At 32.6% G+C, this 18,914-nt stretch overlaps 3 protein-coding genes across 3 annotated transcripts; all 3 read right to left on the bottom strand.

The window, feature by feature from the left end:
• Positions 1-408: 408 nt before the first annotated feature.
• Positions 409-3,843, bottom strand: LOC133191829 (uncharacterized). The gene is made up of 3 exons (XM_061327557.1): positions 3,645-3,843; positions 1,618-1,744; positions 409-835 (listed from the first exon to the last, which is right to left on the bottom strand). The coding sequence occupies exons 1-3, from the start codon at positions 3,769-3,771 to the stop codon at positions 535-537; spliced, it is 555 nt and encodes a 184-aa protein (XP_061183541.1). The 5' UTR covers positions 3,772-3,843; the 3' UTR covers positions 409-534.
• Positions 3,844-9,970: 6,127 nt separating this feature from the next.
• Positions 9,971-14,202, bottom strand: LOC133191754 (uncharacterized). Its single transcript, XM_061327491.1, has 3 exons — positions 14,048-14,202; positions 10,559-10,706; positions 9,971-10,322 (listed from the first exon to the last, which is right to left on the bottom strand). Exons 1-3 carry the CDS (start codon positions 14,169-14,171, stop codon positions 9,971-9,973), a joined length of 624 nt encoding a protein of 207 aa, XP_061183475.1. The 5' UTR covers positions 14,172-14,202.
• A 951-nt stretch (positions 14,203-15,153) lies between these two features.
• Positions 15,154-16,677, bottom strand: LOC133191827 (uncharacterized). The gene is made up of 3 exons (XM_061327556.1): positions 16,455-16,677; positions 15,992-16,106; positions 15,154-15,649 (listed from the first exon to the last, which is right to left on the bottom strand). Exons 1-3 carry the CDS (start codon positions 16,561-16,563, stop codon positions 15,313-15,315), a joined length of 561 nt encoding a protein of 186 aa, XP_061183540.1. The 5' UTR covers positions 16,564-16,677; the 3' UTR covers positions 15,154-15,312.
• Between the last annotated feature and the right edge of the window lie 2,237 nt (positions 16,678-18,914).

Raw genomic sequence — 18,914 nt, 5'->3', positions numbered from 1 at the left:
TGATTCCTAATTTTTTTTTTAAAGATTAAAAGGTAAAAACTGAAGTATCACAAAATTAAAAAAATATTCTTTATCCAGTTTATTAGTTAATTAATGTTCAAAATTGAATTGATACCAAGCAATGTAAATGAAACCTGTAACGTACTAACTAAGATTATCTACGAGTGAAATACAGAAATAGGTCAGAATGGATTCGTACACACTATAATCCTATGCTTTTTATTTGGGTTACATTATGCGGTATAGGTACATGTACTTGACATTTATTGACAAAACGATCAATCAAAACTTTTCAAAATCACAATTTGTTTTCTTTCACCAAATATCAAAAGTCTTATCCTAAAAACAGACGTAAACATTCATACTATTTCAGTGTTAAAGAATTTTAAAAAAATATTTACTGTTAGAGAATTTAAAAATAAAAATCATATCTACACGTTATTCAAATACATTATCTGAAAACAAATATCTTAGTTTAAAGCAAAAATCGAGTACAAATGACATTTATTAATTACATGACGACGTTTTACAAAACTAATACAAAATTACAGACAGAACACCAAAAAGCAACAAAAATGGCGGGAAACACCTTAGAGACACCGCTGCACCGTCCCCTCCTTGAGGTTTCGGATCTCGCTGTAAACTGGTGGGAGTGCTTTGATTGGAAACTCGGGTCTCTGCATTAACTGATATTGTTGTAGAGGGAGGATAAATAGGTCCTTGAATGCACGGCGTTTTTTCGTCAGATTTTAAGACAAGTTTGTGATCACAGTTGCCGACTTTAACTAGTGTACAGGTTGAGGGATATGATGTTTTACCAGCCTTAGCTCCGTACCTATCATAATCGCAAAACAAAGAATATTATTAAGTATTATCTGACAATAATGAATAAACATCACTGCACAGGAGAACTACAAAAATAAATAAATAAATAAGTAAATAAATAAATAAATAAATAAATAAATAAATAAATAAATAAATAAATAAATAAATACATGTAGATAAAAAAAGGGAAAAAAAAAAGATCGTCCAAAGCCCATCAGTATTTAAAATGATTGAAACAGGCCAACTATCAAATATTTGTACCCTATGTCTCCTGTTTCTTTTTCCGATTAATATTTATCATGCACAATTTAAATATCACAATGGGATGTTGATCATGATCTTCATGAATGAGATATGGAGATAACGAACAGTATTCAAGCTCAAAGTCCATACATTTTGTTGAGAATTGGACCGCTGCTTTGGTTTTATTGTCATAATTTATAATGGTGGCGTTCAACTTGGATTTTCAGTGCTCTTTAATTTATTATCGCAACATTGACAGTGTCAACAACAGATGCCATCTTAATTCCCCCCTCTATGTACTTACATACAACATTGACAGTGACAGCAACAGAAGCCATCTTAATTTCCCCCTCTATGTACTTACATACAACATTGACAGTGACAGCAACAGACGCCATCTTAATTCCTTAATCCCCTCAATGTACTTACATACAACATTGACAGTGACAACAACAGAAGCCATCTTAATTTCCCCCTCTATGTACTTACATACAACATTGACAGTGACAGCAACAGAGGCCATCTTAATTCCCCCCTCTATGTACTTACATACAACAATGGAGATCCCCTGACGGTTGACATTTGCAGTCCTCGCAGTCTGTGGGGTGGCGGTGAGTTCTATTCACGTTTACCTCTACACTTCTCCCAGCCTGATCCACGTATATACATAACTTTACTGGAATAAAGTATTAAAGTTAACTTTTTTGTCCCAGTGGATTATTTCTTTTCTTATGGTTAATAATTATTAAACATTACTCTACGTTTTGTCTATCCCCCCCCCCCCATTTTTTAGTTACAAATAATTAATGATCTAAAATAAGAATCGCTCCCGGATATATTGTTAAAATTTATTAGCTTATGAAAGAGCATATGACCATTGTGAAACGCTTGTGTCAAAAGAATTATTTGGGGCACACCCAGAAAACAATTACAGATTCTGCAAGATGAAGAGCATTCTTCTTGGACTAACCACAAGTAGTTTTTTATATTATGGCCTTTGATATTATGCTCTAGGGCCATGGACAACTCAGTTATCATGAGCATTATAAACTGCTCACACATGCATGCTTATTCTACTATTTATGATGGTAAATAAAAAAAAAACGTAGCATAATTTACACTTATTTTTACAAAATCTAGTTTTTGTTGTGCTGGTTTGAGGTATAAATAAGTATAAAGTTAATTGATATGTCTTTTTGTTGTTTGCACCTTCACAGACGCTATTTCTCACCTTACTCTGCACAAATAGCCCATCTCTGAAGTTTTAACAACACAATTAATTATCATTTGTCTTCATCGGGGTTTCACTTGGCACATGGTTCGTTCTCTTATCAGAGGAGCATACCTCACGGGGACTAGAATTATTAATTATCATCGCCTTTGATGATACATCATGTCAACAAATATAAAAAGGAAGATAAAAATGTCTGAAAAAGGGAAAGTTTTAATTGTTATATTCAAAACTTTATTCTGTTTCTCTTCATGCCTTTGTTAAATTATGTTTTCTACATAAAATCAATCAAATGTTAAACATTCTCTTTGTTACTAACTGTTGATCCAAGAAAAAAAAAACAGAACATATTAAGAATGATAAATATTTTTGACGGCTAATCACCTCATTAAACTTATTAAATCCATAAAAATGAACTTCCAAGCAAAAATTAAAAAAATAATTTAAGAAATATGATATTTAGACCAATTGCCAAACTTCTTATCTATTTCGACATTTTACTGCAAAATTTACATAATATATATTGTAGTGATGGACGTTCTGGAGACTCAAAGTTATTTTTTTTTAATTTTCCCTGTCAGGGAGTTCTTGTAAAATGAATTTAGGAGATTCAATTTAATGTACATCTGAAATTTAAGTCAATAATTATATACAGACATTCAAACGCTAACATTTAGTAATTCCAAATGCACATATGCAAATGTACTCGATTGTGTAATTCTCGAATCTTTTTTCTTTCAGCGAACAATCGCTGGTTGTGTCTCATTTGACCCTTGAATTATCTATCACTAACCGATTTATGTATGCAAAATTCATTGTGGTTTTGTTAGATATTTTTTTAACTGAGCATTTTTTTTAATTTACACATCTTAAAGTGCCGATTTCTTTTATACACCGCCCTCTGTCAAACGATTTTCATATATTATGCTAATTTTCATTTGTCATTTTAGCTGCTATATGTTTTGGAACATTAGTAAAATCAGTATTGATGCAGTTTTACGATTTTGAAGTGTAAAAATGAAAAGTATTTCCGATAAATGAAAAACAAATAAAGATTTTACCATTCCGTTTCTAATTCATTACTAGCAATGTATAAATGAACAGTGTGTAAATCCTTGCATTATAAAATAGAAATTATAGTGGTAAATATTATCACAATCAATATTTCTAAACTATTAAAGTACATGATTTTTCCAGCACATTTGAACCTATTCTCATTGTGTTAAAATCAGACCTGTTTCATAAAACAGCATGGAAATGATTTTTAACATGGTGTAATTTCTTCCAGAGAAACCCCTCTTTTGTGAGTTTTATACGAGCTGTAATTTACAGAGAACTGGCCTACCTCCTTTGTCGTCTCGCACCACGTTGTATCCATCCGCTCCTTCTGTGTACATTTTACAAGAACATTCAATGGACCCTAGGAAATGCACAGACAGAATCAAGACCAGATAGATTAGAGAGTTCGCCATGCTTCTGTGCAGAAGCTTAAGTCAGTGATGTGTCAATCCCCGGACTGGCCTCTGCCGCGGATCATTTTTCATGCACGTTCGGATACGCTTGGGTTGAATATGAAAATAGGTAAAAGGTACAATATGTGTTTATAAGCACTTTGAAATTGAACATAAATCTAAATACATTAGGTCGTAAAAATGCAGGATCTCAGTGCACCTTTCCTACGTTTTATCTGAATTATTAATTATCACATTTTCCCCCATAACATATTAATTTATATCTTTTCAATTCATGCAGACGTACAGAATACCTGACATTTTTGATGCAAAATTGATACCTCTGGACATGGTGCATATCTTAACATTTAAGCTTAGAAGTACTTAGATGACATAACATATATTGAATTGCTGTGATTTTACGCGAACACTGAGATTGGTAGTAAAAATGACATCTAGTTGATGTATCTGATTGTACAGTGATGGGGGATTGAAACACAAATTGCAATAGAGAATAAAATAATTTATTACTGAATTAACATTATGATAATGATATTTTATCGGAGACCACTGTAAATGTATGCATTTAAGTCTAGTGTTCTTTTTTACTAACGCTTAAAGGTATATTTGTTTTGCAAAAAAAAAAAAAAAAAAAAAAAAAAAAAAAAAAAAAAAATCCAAAAACTTTTCTTTCGAAAGGAATATATTTTTTAATGTAATTCACCCTTCAGTGACGTCATTATGTATATAGAGTTCACATATATTTAAGCAGGACACAAAGATTTGTCCAGATTTGAAAAAGAACATTTTTACAAAAAAAATGCACTAGATGGAACAGTTAAGTAAAAATACTATGGAATACAAGAACTCCTTATCTGATAATAATAAAGGAATAAACTCCCTTAGCTCGGTTTCCAGGATTTCAGATTTATTAGTCTTCTGCTGTCGATTATAGAAATCATTTTAATATAATACCAGGCTAAAGGGAAGAACAGGTCAGAATCTTAATTTCTGTTCATATAAACTCATACTTCACGCATTTTACAGCTGGAATTTTTATCGTGAACTACCAATACCAACAGTTAAATTCGATTTTAATTGCTAAACTAGAGCATTTTGGCTTCTGATGATTTCAAATGCCAGATTTCCAGTCAATGCTTACAAATTGTCAAAGTAATAATACTCCTTCCATTGAAAAAATATGAGTCAACAATTATTTCTATATTATCGTAAACGTAGTTAGGATTATCGTGGTAATTTAACTTAAGTTCTATCCCTATAACTGTATGATTTTATTAATTCCCTCTTTCATTTTCCTCAAATCTAAGCCTGTTGATTCGTTTGCAAGTTAAAGCTATATTCCTTCATTATATTCAGCTTCACAATGAAATCACCAGCACTTAAATGGAATGACATGATCCTAACATGATAATGTTGACACTTATACAAAATGTGCCCTGTAAATAGTCATTATCTGGAATATTTAATAAGTGCGATAAGTATTTCTCAACATGGCAGCTTTCAGGAGTATGTTCATATACATGTATAATTCTTCTGTTTAATTACTATGTAACTAAGTAAAAACAAATAATACCGAATTAGCAGAAAGTTTAGCGAGAATTCAATTTTTGCATATTTAGGATGTTGAGTTGGCTAAATTTGAATATCGCTAATGAATAACTCCGTATTTGAGGTTACTGATACTGTTACTTCTAAACATCAAAATTTCACTAAAATTACTTATCGCAAAAATTAAATTCTGATTTTTTTTAACGAAAAATTGCTTAATTTGCGACTAGCTAAAAAACCCATTTAAAGGGTATATATAATTTAGAGAAAAAACAATTATCCATAAAAACGTGAAGATCACGAAACAATGATTGATCTTTAAAAAATCTACAAACGTTACAAATCTGTGAACAGGGCATAAAACAGGAACTCCTAGAAATTCCGGAGGTGGGATCGGGTGCCTAGGAGGATTAAGCATCCTCTGTTGACCGGAAGCACCCGCCTTGAAACTTATGTATTGATCAGGTAGACGGGACATTCCGTAGTCAAATTTAGTACAAAAACAAACGCTTAACAATTGGTATGAAATATTTCAAACAAAATGCACCCAACGATATATTACATTTGCTAACATGGTCATTATCAAATTAAATGAATGCTAAAAAGTTCATCCACAAGTTATTTTAGACCTGTAGTTTTACTTTACATATAAAAATAAAAATCTTTAACATAATCCAAGTGTATTTTCTCATAGATGCGGGACACGGAGACCGGTTCTTCCAAAAGACTATATAGATTTAGGTCCTGTTTTGTAAGATTTCTCACTGTTCAGTGGCCATAAGTGCTGTACTTAGTTTTCAATTTGATCCCTTCGCGGTCAGTTTGCATCCAATTACAAGTGAAATATTCAGGAAGGTACTTAATGCAAAAAAAAAAAAAAAAAAAAAAAAAAAAAAAAAAAAAAAAAAAAAATCGTTTGTAATTTCCACATTCACTCTTCAATATTATCAATTTTACGATTGCAAGAAAGAAAGAACTAATGCGTAGAAGTAAACTGCAATTACATAATTATGTATCATATTTTTCATGATGATTTAAAAGAAGTAGTGTACTTTTGCATGTTCTTATTTTTTTTGGCTTTTACGCGGTACAGAAGTGCAGCAATGACCTTTCCTTATTCAATCAAGTTTTTTTTTATGTTCTACTTAATTGTTATCCTGTTGTTTTTCTAAGCATACATTGCATTAATACTGTTATTCTGTTAATATCATAATTTTCTTCATTTATTATAATAGGCATGTCCAACAAAAGTAATAACAAAATATACATATAACATGTGTATCTCTGTCGATTTCAGATATGATAAACGTGACGACTTCAAGTTTACAATAGTCATCTTCCCTTACTTAATGTGGCAATACACCCTTATGACCTGCATATGGGATTTAAGACTCTCAGTTGAATCGATAAGCAAGAACATTCTCTACGAACAAACAATTTCTAAAACGAGGCAAGCTATTGACAAGCAAGTTGATGAAACAAGAATATCAATAATTTAAAGTCAACATTTTGGAAGTTCTATGGTCGATACAATGACCCTTTTAGCGAATACAATCTATCATTAAGTCAAATGTTGATTGACGTTTTTCATACCAATTGTTAGGTTATTATTTACAGACTAAAATTTCTACAGATTTTTCCTTTAACCCCATAATGACAAGGAATACACAGCGGGTGTGACCGGTCGACAGGGGATGCTTACTCCTCCATGACTCCTGATCTCGCCTGTAATTTTTTTTTTTTGGTGGTCCATGTTTTCTCTACTTCCGATTTGTATTGCTTAAATGAACTATGAGCTTGAATGTTTTTCGTTATCTCCATATTTTTAAGCATTTTTTTCTTTTACAGAGGAATTAAATCAATCAAGCATGCATCTAAATATTTTTGTAATGAGATATAAACAGTCTCACAACTTTTAATTGTAGAATTTTGACCTGGATACCACATTGGTTCCTTGTATTGTTATTGTCTTATATGCAATGTACGCTTCATAGTTTACCTTAATAATCCTACACTCTACATTCCAAAGAATACTTCCTGTTTTCTCTTGGCTTTATATAATCACTCTAGCCAAGGAATGGCTAACTAGTTTATTACAATTAAAATGCATTCTCCAATAGTTCATAAAAATGATAATTTTTTTTTAAATGAAAGACAACATTCTTCTAATTGGTACAGTTCATCATTGTACGAACTTAATGTTGAGTTTATGACAAATGAAGGTAATCCAGGTCGTCATTGGTCTGTTGTACAGGTGTTTCAAAGACAGTTCTTAATGAGAAATGTCTCAATGCTATTTGACTAGGTTTTATCAAAATATATTCATTTAAGGAATTAAGACTACATGCTTAAAACGCTGTCGTAAAATTTATTCGTTAATGCATTTTCATTTAATTTGATAAGATAAATATGCTGTAATTACTTTTTCATTTCAGTATTAGTTTTAAAAAGTAGAACCATTAATTTCTTCTTTGAAAGAGGAGAGAAAATGGATGAAAGTTGAAAAAGTTTATCATCTTTTCATCTCAGTCTCTAATGGCTTATTTTTCAGTGGCGGGGGTATGTGAATTTGGAAGAAAATTTTATCCTTTATTCTTACTGTAATGATATCTTAATTCTTTTTCCTGCTGACATGAATTTACAATGAGGTTGTTAAATCCCACATAAGATCATACAGGAAGAAAAATATGTACACACGTATTAAGCTTTTCTTCATCTTAAGAGTCCTGGCGACCTTTTTTTTTTTTGTTTTTAGAAAGCTAAAAAAGTCATCTCAATAATCAGGGTGATGTTTTTGAAATATAACATCAAACATCAATATGAAATATAACATCAAAATTTTGGCTGAATTCATGTCGCTCTCATGTTCCCCTTGATGCAATGTCTTTCCAAATTCTCCACTCTTCGAAATGTTGCATTTCTCGCTTATTATTGACTTTGTATGAATGTATTATCTAATAATTATTACCAAGGAAATTTGCAAATTATCAGAAACGTCTGCTTTTCCTCTTCATTTTGGATATTTATCCTACAAGTATCGTGATTTCAGCGAATGTTTTTCTCAGTATGATACGAATGAAATACCTCTAACAAATAAGACAAGAAAACATTGATGTAACCATCAATTGTCGCCCGGGAAATAAATAAAGTAAACAATGGAAAGGAGTCTTGATCATCAAACCGCTTCGATATGTGTGAAAAAGGCATGCGTCTAAATGATGGAGACGATAGTCGAGAATATTTTGAAAACTTATAGACGGATGAAAATCGAACAAAAACGATACCCTTTTAAACTTTATCAATTCCTAAAGTAAATGTTGGCTGCATAAAATATAATCTGAAACCAGACACATGCATCACCTATTTTCAAAAATGTCTTTCACTTAAAGAATATAAAACACGAACTGTGTAAAGTACTTTTTTACGTTTTTATGCGATAAGTAAAATTCGATGTTCTAAAAAAAGGGACCTGTCGTTTTTTCGATAGTAAATGATAAGCAACTTTATATATTAAATATGAAAAACATATATATTTTACAGATTCACTTTATGGAAGTAAATATATTGTGTATCTCGTACTTTATAAAGGGAAAGAACATTCTGATTAACAATCTTTTTAATGTTTAGAAAACCTTTAATTCTGAATAACTTCTCCCACCTCAATCCCCATATACCAACACTTAGACTTATATGTATAGAGCAGCCCGGTCCTCCGGGCTGCAATAAGCCAGTTATAATATCATAATGTCGCAGCATAGATGTTTTCTCATAGGCTAAGTACATGTACATCGTTAAAAAGACATTAACATCATTTTTGTGACAGTCAACAAAACAATACTTTTTTATTGGTTACAATATTTAATGCAAGTGGCCCGGCCAATCAGACATTTTAGCAGAATTTTGAATTTGACGAATCATTAAAGTATTTTTGTTTGCGGTACCTATTTAATCTCTTTTTCATTGCTTTAAATATTGCATTTATAAATTTATCTTTGATAAAATTTCTATTAATTATTTTTACATTCTGTCTTAGTTCAACAAGTATCCCCTGATTTTGTTTTCTTATCATCTATCTGTCATCTATTATCCTTATAATAATCTGTTTTGATATGGATGTAAAATGCTTCTGTAACTGTCAGTGCTTCAATAAAAGCAATTTGATAAATTTTCAACCATTTAAGCCCTCAGAGACCAAAAGAGCTTTTGCATTACTTAGGAGTCCATCGTCTATCTGTCTGTTAGCAGTTTTCCCACATGCTGCTCCTCCTACAGTTTTGATCCGATTGCATTGATAAAAGTACATTACAATAAATGAAATATGCAGAGATAACGAACAGTATTCGAGCTCAAAAAGTCCACTAAACATTACAAAATAAGAGCAGAACAAACACGGACCTCTAAAAGTTCAGAGGTGGGATCAGGTGCCGTGGAGGAGAATATAGAGTTCTGTACATCCTTTTCGATTTCGTTGAAGGGAGATACCATAGTTACCTATTCTTTATAAAATACAATCCACGAATGTACAGCGGAGATATTACATAGCTATAATACAACACTTCTGGAAAATTGTCGGTTTATCAAAAATCAATTTAATAGAATGTAGTGTAATTCGCTCTTTTAAGAGCGTATCTGTTTTACCGTATTAATCACATTAAAATGACATTAATAATGTAACTACAGATCCATTGTTAAAATGTCCTGTTGATGGTGGTGTGTCTGTTGCTACCCTGTCTTGAAATGTTCCCCGTCGCTCCACTGTTACGTCATCAATATAAGGACTACTGATATCTGTTTTTATTGTTACTTTGGATTGATTGTTCATGATATCTTTGTATTCCTCTTCCCTAGTAGTCTCCGTTGTCTGTGAAAATGTGACTGTTGCTGGTTTCTCTGTTACACTTGGACATATTGTCTCTAATTCACATTGCACATTCTGTGAAAATGTACATCCCGCTGGTGGTAAAAATGTATGCACCGGATATCTTTCCCATTCAGGCACATGACTATAGTAAGAATTATAGTTCATTAAGCTAGCATATTTTGTACAGCATTTATCTGCTTTTGCATACTTTGGAATGTTGATATTTTTGTAATCTGAATGCTACTGATTGATGCCTTTTTTAAAATAGGATTATCATTTTATAATAAATGTTTAACAGTCATAATGTGATCCTTATTGACTAAGGTGTTACCTCTAAACGACACCTTTGTGGAAAAAGCCTGTAACATGACTACTTACTGACACGTGACCAGGGTACCGTCTGATTTACACGTATCGGCACTCCGGAGCTCGTGACATAGCGTTTGGTTTACTGGTGTTGACACTGTCTCTCTTATAAAAACTCCTGAAGGATCATACTTTAGTATTTCATAGCGGCAAGCCAACACTGTAAAAATGTATGTAGTTGGTCAATTCTTTTAATATGGATAATTTATTTATGTGTGTAGAAGTGAACAGGTTTATTGACTAGAATTGAATCAAGATTCGCCAGGAGATTTATTAATGAGGTATAGTTTAATACTCTAGGATGATAATTATTACATTATTGGTAACGTATGATGCAGGTTTTCCTGCAAAATTTGTTTTATCTTTTCTATTGCAACAAATCCTGCTACAGAGTTGTTTCAAATAAAACGCTGCTATACCAAGTTGATGCTACAAACAGCATTTCGTTTATGTTTAATGTCTATATTTTGCAACTTCTGCGGTCGATACAATGACTTTTTTTTTTTTTTTAGCAAATTAAGTCAAATGTTGACAGAAATTTTTTCATACTAATTTTATTTTTTTTTTTAAATTTTTACACTGTATTGTCTACGTATTTTTCGGTTTGTCTGATCATGGCAAAGAGCACATGACGTGTGTGACCGGTCGACAGGGATTTCTAACTAATCCATGGCACTTGATCCCTCCTCTGATGTTGTAGAGGTCTGTCTTTGCTTTGCTCTGCTCCAAATTTGTATTGTTACAATGGACTATTGAGCTTGATTACTGTTCGTTATTTTCACAATAAATTTAAAAATACTTTTCATGAAAGCAGTATCTTGAAAGGTTTGTATTAAAAAGCCAGATGGAGCATAGGGAATAATTTAAATTAAAGAAATGTCTGTCTGACCAAAACATAGAATAGAAAGTGTATAATGGCACCTTAAAGATTCTGTGAAAGTCTCATTAAATTCCATTCAGTGATTATAGAAGGGGCTGTGGATAAGAGATGGGTACCCTCAGTATTATTGATAGAATGAGTCCATGTTTTCCAATGAGAATCCCCGATCAAAACATTAAAAAGGGGGTGCACAATGGCACAATGTAATTAATATTCCATGAAAATCTCATAAAATTGTATGCAGTGGTATATGAGGAGTTGTGGATAAGAGATTTGAACCCCCAAGCTTAACAGACGGGCGAACACTCCTACTATATACCCCCGCTTTTCAAGCAGGGGTTTAATAACAGGGTTGGTCACGTGATAAAATCCTGTGAAGCCCTCACTTTGGCTTCACAGGAGGATTTTATCATGTGATCAACCCACTTCATTTCAGGGTGCTGTTTTTTACTTGTTGTTTGTATCTTATATACATATATTTAAAAGGGACAATCGTATATAAATACGGCTCTCTAACTGGCAGACGTAGAATATGACGAAACGGCGCAAGGTGTAAATCGGCTTGGATAGTGGTTAGGCTTTGAATAGGGCTTGGTGTGATAGACTTTTTGGTAACAATAAGGATGAGCAGATTGCTGTGTGACTGTTTCTATTTCTTTCTGTGAGAATTGGAATTTGTATAATAAAAAGGCACAAGAAACACTTTGTTGATAGGTTGAATTAGGATATCGGTCGGAAAAGGTTGTTGAGACACTATAACAAGACAAGGTTAGAAATCAAACTTAATTTAATCAAATTTATCTGAAAAATATTTATATCTATGATTTCAGTGAGGCTTAATTCACAAGTAGACACTAAGACACCTTGCCTTTTGTTTACCTTGTCAATCAAACGTTCTCTTTGATAGGCTAGGTCATGTTTTGGTATGTAGGCTATGTATTGATATTTTCGAATAGTCTTGAAAATTTGAAAAAGATTCCATTCAAATTTGAAGATGCAAATTCCAGCATTAGGCCTACCAATAATAAGAAAAACATTAAAATGAAATATGGAGTTAACGAATAATCAAGATTAAAAGATCATCGCAACAATAATACAAATTGTGAGCAGAATACACACGAACCACTAAATACATGAGATGTGATCATGTGCCATGGAGGAGTAAGCATCTCCTGTCGACCAGTGCTCCTTGTAATTATAGGGTAGACGAAAAGATCCACAGACAATTCTGTGTGAAAATAATAACTGAACAATTTGTATGAAAAACGTTCGACTTTTATGAAAGATTATATTTGCTAACAAGGTCATTGTATCGACCATTAATTTGGCAAAATGTTGACTTTAAACGAATCTGTTGATATATTTGTGTCATTTTCAATAGCTTGCCTCGTTATTGAAACTGTTCGTACGCATGTATTTTTATAATATGTTTTACAGCGTGACTGCAGCTGGTAGGAGGAGCGTGGTTTACACAGCCTACAATTGTAACTGAACCGACTCTTCAAAATTCAAGAGACAGCCTAAAGTGTAATGTCACATGACGTCGTATATGTTAGTTACATTTTCATAACGGAGTCTAAATAGTGCAATTTTTAACTGAAGGCATTGCTGATTAGATACAATTATTTTTGTTTATTTTTTATGAGCTCTCTGCAAGAACTAAATCTTTACGATGACTGCGAACCTGTTATATTCGCCATTATTGCATGGAGTCATGGGAGCAAAAGAATTCTGGGAAGGTTCACACAAAAATTGGTCTAACATAATTATCATGATTTCATTTCAGATTTCCTCTATTCTGGCTTTGAGCGCAGCGAGCTCTGTAGACAAACATTTAAGAAAAGAAATTCCAACTGAAATCTGTTCATTTTATTATTCGTGAAACCTTCCCAGAATTATCTCGCTACCACAATTCCATGCGATAACAGCAAACATATCAGTACTGTAGTTATCGATAAGATTTAGTTTTTTACACGTGTTAAATATAGCTTAATAGAAACCAAAGAAAGGAATCTACTCTACAATGCCTTTCAGTTTGGTTATGAAATTTTCATTATTTACACTTCGTTATGAAAGTGCAACTAATATACGGCATCCTGTGACGTCACAAACAAGACTTGATGAAGAGGTCGGATCACAATTAAAAGTGTTAGCTATATGTAAATGTTTTGATGGTTTTAAGTAAAAAATACAACTCCCCCGAACAGTAACATAGTAAAACATATTACAACTATATGCAAACATGTATACAGTTACACAGTCAGTAACACGAAATAAATATACGTTGTTTCTATGTGCACAAGAATCATTCACTTCTGAACAGAAGTACACCCTTTTCATTTAGGGTAAAGTTTATTCGTCCATAGGCGTTCAGAGTAAGTCTTACTCGTACATTAGTTTGGTTACTGACTGTTCTGTACATTCTGTGCTATTGCGTAACATTGGCCATAAGTTTGACTTTTGAATATCATACTTCCCATTCATTTCCTTAAAAAAAAAAAAAAAAAAAAAAACCCTTGTTTTATATACATTTTGCAAAAAGTAATATTATAACTTACCAATACATAATGTCCACAGTACTTGTTGTTTTATGTATTTCTAGAGGGTTAATTCTTTCCTACCTTTGTTGTTTTCGTCCCGATCGTGTTCCACCTGTATCAGTGTATTACAGACGTCAAACCCCACACAGAAATCAGCAAGGAAATCCAGGAGTGGGACAACAAAGACAAGCCAGCGATAGAACATGACTGTTCTCTGGCTCTCTGCCGTGGAGTTTGTTATTCGCCCCACCGTGTTGTTGGGATGTGTATGCCCCGCAGTGTCCCGCTAGACAGGTTCATGACACACCCACTCAGTCACTGACTAACGGTACGTAAAAATTAATGTTATTATGTAACATTTTTATCATGCACAATGTTCCGAAAGTTTGTTGTCCCTTACTCATAATTTTGCATTTCTATTCTAGAACGGAAAATAGCATATACAGTGTTGGTAAAAAAAAAAAATTCCCATCTTCATCGCACATAAACTGCCTGAAAGTTATTTTACTCTTCACAATTCTGTCAGACATGATGATGTGTTACTCAGACCTCAAATTCTTTCCTTAAGATGTTATTACAATATATCAAAATTGCAGTATGTATGACTTGTTTTCTCTCTCATTAAAATCAAGTGCGAAATTACGCTGATGTCAATATTTATCAATATTACAAGTGGTAGGGCGTTCGCTTCGTGATCAGGAGTCCCGAGTTCGATTCTCGTTCTCCACGCCGGTCAAACCTACTACGTAAACAAAGGTAGTTACTGTTCCTTATCCAAGCGCCTGGTACTAGAAGTGAAAGTCGCGGGTCTTTCGGATGAAATCTTAAAAACCGAGGTGCCGTGTCACTGATAAAGCACGATAAAGAACCCTCGCTATTCAAGTGCCGAGTTAAGGTCTAAATTTGAAGCCCTTCACCGGCATACGGCGACATCTCTATACGAGTAAAAAATTCTCGAATGGGAAGCAAAACAACAGTCAATCAATCAATCGTTTTAAAGGAAAACAAATTCCGTTTAGACTAGCTGTAAGAGTAACAGATCAGTACAGTTGAACCATTTCAGAAGAAAGGAATATTAAATGTAACACGTTCATTGTCTTTCTCTTTTTTTTATTTTTCTATAAAGGCAAAGAAATACATACAAACTGATAAATAAAACGCACAAAACTGCAATGTTGTAAATTAATAATAAATACAGAGATGATTAGAAATAACATCTGCTTAAGATATACATATAATGAAGTATACAAAATCATTATCTTTTCAATAAATAAATAAAGTAAATCACAATAAATTAAGAGGAAAATGGATTTCATATATCTCTAATACGCAGTTTTGACAGGAAATTAATTGTTGTTCATAAAATAATTTATCAGGGACCAGAGAAATAAATAGTATTGTCGCTGCCTCTGGGACTTCGTGTTCAGATCGTCAGTGGTCCAGCTATCGGGGCCAGGGAGTGAGTTAGGGCTCCCAAAGCTACTAAACGGAGAGTTATCCTTGTTCAAGAACGGATTTCTGTAAATTTGGTCGTCAAGCACGTGTTTTACCGGAGCTTGAGTCGTTGTCATGGTAGCAGGACAAGGCTTAGTGGGATCGCTAGCATCCACAAATTTTGAGTAACAACCGTCTTTTTGTTCAATACAGCCTTCGATTTTAAATGTCCCTGCGTTATTTCCAAACCTGCAAAATTATCATAATTTTCTCAAAAATACTGTAGTGACAATCCCATTCTTTGCTCTTTTCAAACTTACTTTTACTATATACAAAAATACTGATTTGAAGATTTTTTTTCGTTTTTATTCCGTTGTTCGAAAAATGAAGATTTCAGAATTATTTTCAGGGCGAGAAAGATATCTATTATATTGTCCTTTATTAATTTTCAATTTAAAGTTGAAAATGATTGCATGTGCTTGTAAATATTAAAATTATTATTATTAAAATTGAAAAATTGAATGTTAATCAACGACATCAGTTTTATAGACCTTACAAACTGAGAACCTTTGAATTACTTGAGACACCTACCCACAACACTCTAACCCGGTTTCGGTACAGTAGCAGTCCTCACAGGTCGCGTGGTCTCTGTAAGTCTCCTGGTAGGCCACCCGGATAGAGTTCTTGTATAAACAGTCCAATGATACTGTAAAGCAGAAAATGAAAAAAAGGTATTTAAAACAGTGAAAGAAAACTATATGTATCATTTATTGTTTTTCATTTATCTAGAATTCAACATAATTTATTTTTTTCCATAGTACCATATATTGCATTTCAAAAAATAAAAGTACGTTGAAAGGTATATTTACGTATTGGATGTTTGATTACAATAAAAGATACAATGCTTAAAAGCTTCGAACGAATATTTTGAAAAGGTTTTACGTACTACTTATTTTAACCTTTAATATATATATATATATATATATATATATATATATATATATATATATATATATATATATATATATATATATATATATATATATATATTCACCTGGCTTCCCCGGAATAGCCTGTAAGTTTTGTTGAAATATCCGGCATGCTCCAAACACAACTTCAGGAACAAAGACAGAAAATAAAATTAAAGAAACTTTGGTGTACATTATTCCGTTTTTGGAAATAAAATCGATTAAACTTCGTTGGACGAGAAATTTCTTTGGTTTTCCTTGAGAGAGTGTTTCAGTGACGAGATTGTGATGCTATCAGTTGCTCAGTTAGGACACAGTTTGTTGAACGAGTCTTCAGTGTTTATTATATATACATGTAGTTCTGCATTGTTTTTCCGGATGACGAATCACCATAATTGTTAATTAATTCATAAGAGTTTTACTCCGTTATAAATAACATCAGCCCGACGTTATAAAATTTTGACATGCCATCATCTGTCAAAATGGCTTTTGATTTTAAGAATTGTTGTGGTCGCGTGCGTAAAGAATGCTTCCGTTTTCCCCGGGGGCTTATTGAAGAAAAGTTTGTCTTGTGTCTGTTACAGATTGCAAAAGACGGAGGCATCAAACGATAATCACTTCATCATTGCTCGACAGATTGTTCTTGGCACGTGGTGGTCATTGAATGAAAGAAATGATTTTCAATACAAAAGAACTACCCATACAAAGCAATATGCGTCGGAGTATGATAGATTTTGTTGTCTAAAAATAAAATTAAATCAATCTAGCACTCTTAAAGTTTCCATTTTTTTTTTGTTTAATTTTAATTACGTATTTTTTATTAAAAATATCTCATTACATTTTCTTTCTTTTCCGCATCATGTTGCTAGTACATGTATTATTTTGGTAAATATCTGACCTAGCAGGAAATTTGGAGAAACAATACGTATATATCTCTTTTTAACGTGGTGTAAAAGAGGGGATTAAATCCACGTCGATACAACATATTTGCCGTTGTTCAAGCTGTTCATTGCGGGTTGGTGGCGGTACGCGAACTTGCATCAACAAGGTGTGAAATATACGTACATGCAGAGGTGACGAAATCAGCCAGGTAAATCACAGGTAAATACAGGTGAAGGGGGAGTGGGGCTACTTCATAGAGACAAGGTGTTTGTAAACAACTGCTAAGTTTAATACTATAGTTTTTTTTTTCCTTTTTCATAAAAAATAAAAATTGAGAGATATTTGATGATTGAATGTGCTAAAGTCTTTATGGTATAAGTACATGTTTATATAACTATGATAGTGAAATGCTCTTGAAACAAAATTAGTGACCTGAATGTGTTAATTTTTAACCTAGAATATCATATCTAAAAATAAATTTCCAATGTCCGCTTTCACTTTTTTGAAACACAAAGGATTAGTATAAATGTCGAATCTAGATGTTCAAGACACTAACTTCCGTGTATATTCCTATATTTTAGACCAAGTTCATATTTTATGTTAAAATTGATTTCTGTTTTTAGAATGATCATCACAAAGATAGAATAAGACCGTGTTAATCATCGCAAACATGAAACAACTAATTCCCCATACTAAGTAATTGAATTTAAAACACACACCATGCATTTCTATAATACGGTAGATAATCTTGCATACGACGGCAGTTGATCTTAAAACAGTTGCTGATGTGATTTCCAGGAAATTAGCCTCTTAAGATTAAAATTTGCCATATCAATAGTCTGTATAGATCATGATCATAATCAGCTAGATTTCGAGTGAAATATATAAACAATAAATTATCTTTTAATAAAAAGTTATCTTAGAACTATTAAGAATAAGTCTGTATAGGTTAACTAATAAAGTGACGGCCATTTGATTCTGGAGAAGGGGACAAATTATTTATTGTTGAACGAATAAAGGGATGGCCATTTGATTCTGAAAAAGGGGACAGAATATTTATTTCTAAGATAATCGGTTGGTGAGTTTTTATTTGCTTCTTTACTGGAAAAAGTTTAACAAACAAAAAAAAGGGGGGATGCCAAACTTCAGAACTCTATTTTGCGGGTACGGCCGGGGGGGGGGGGGGGGGGGTAGAAGGACCAGACAAGAACAGATTTTTTTGTCTTTGCCAATTTATTACAGATTATATATTTTCGGATTTTGCGATAACAGAACATTTATTACCATAATCTGCCAGCCCCCACTCCCTCATAATCACATGCCCCGATCATGCTTTATTATTCTTTTTACACTGTGATCAAACACATGGGCTTGATATTAAGAGTATATTTGCACGTAAAAGAAATAGTGTAAAGAATATGGCATTAATATGCGTTTAACATCATAATGTATCTACTATAGAAAATCCAAATTGTTTTCTTAATGTTCAAATATCACACGGAAATACTTCTTATAATATATATGAAACAAACGTGTACATGCATCTGTTATAAATAACTTTTGTTCGTCCAACATAGTTCATGATTAAACAAATTTAGACACACAATGGAGTGCTATTAAATTTGGTTTTGAATGAACACACACACACACACACAAAAAAATCA

Source organism: Saccostrea echinata, unplaced genomic scaffold (genome assembly GCF_033153115.1).
Source record: "Saccostrea echinata isolate AGI-Se365-2 ecotype Australia unplaced genomic scaffold, CSIRO_AGI_Sech_v1 ptg000024l, whole genome shotgun sequence".
NCBI lineage: Eukaryota > Metazoa > Mollusca > Bivalvia > Ostreida > Ostreidae > Saccostrea > Saccostrea echinata.
This window is presented reverse-complemented; position numbering and strand designations above follow the sequence as displayed.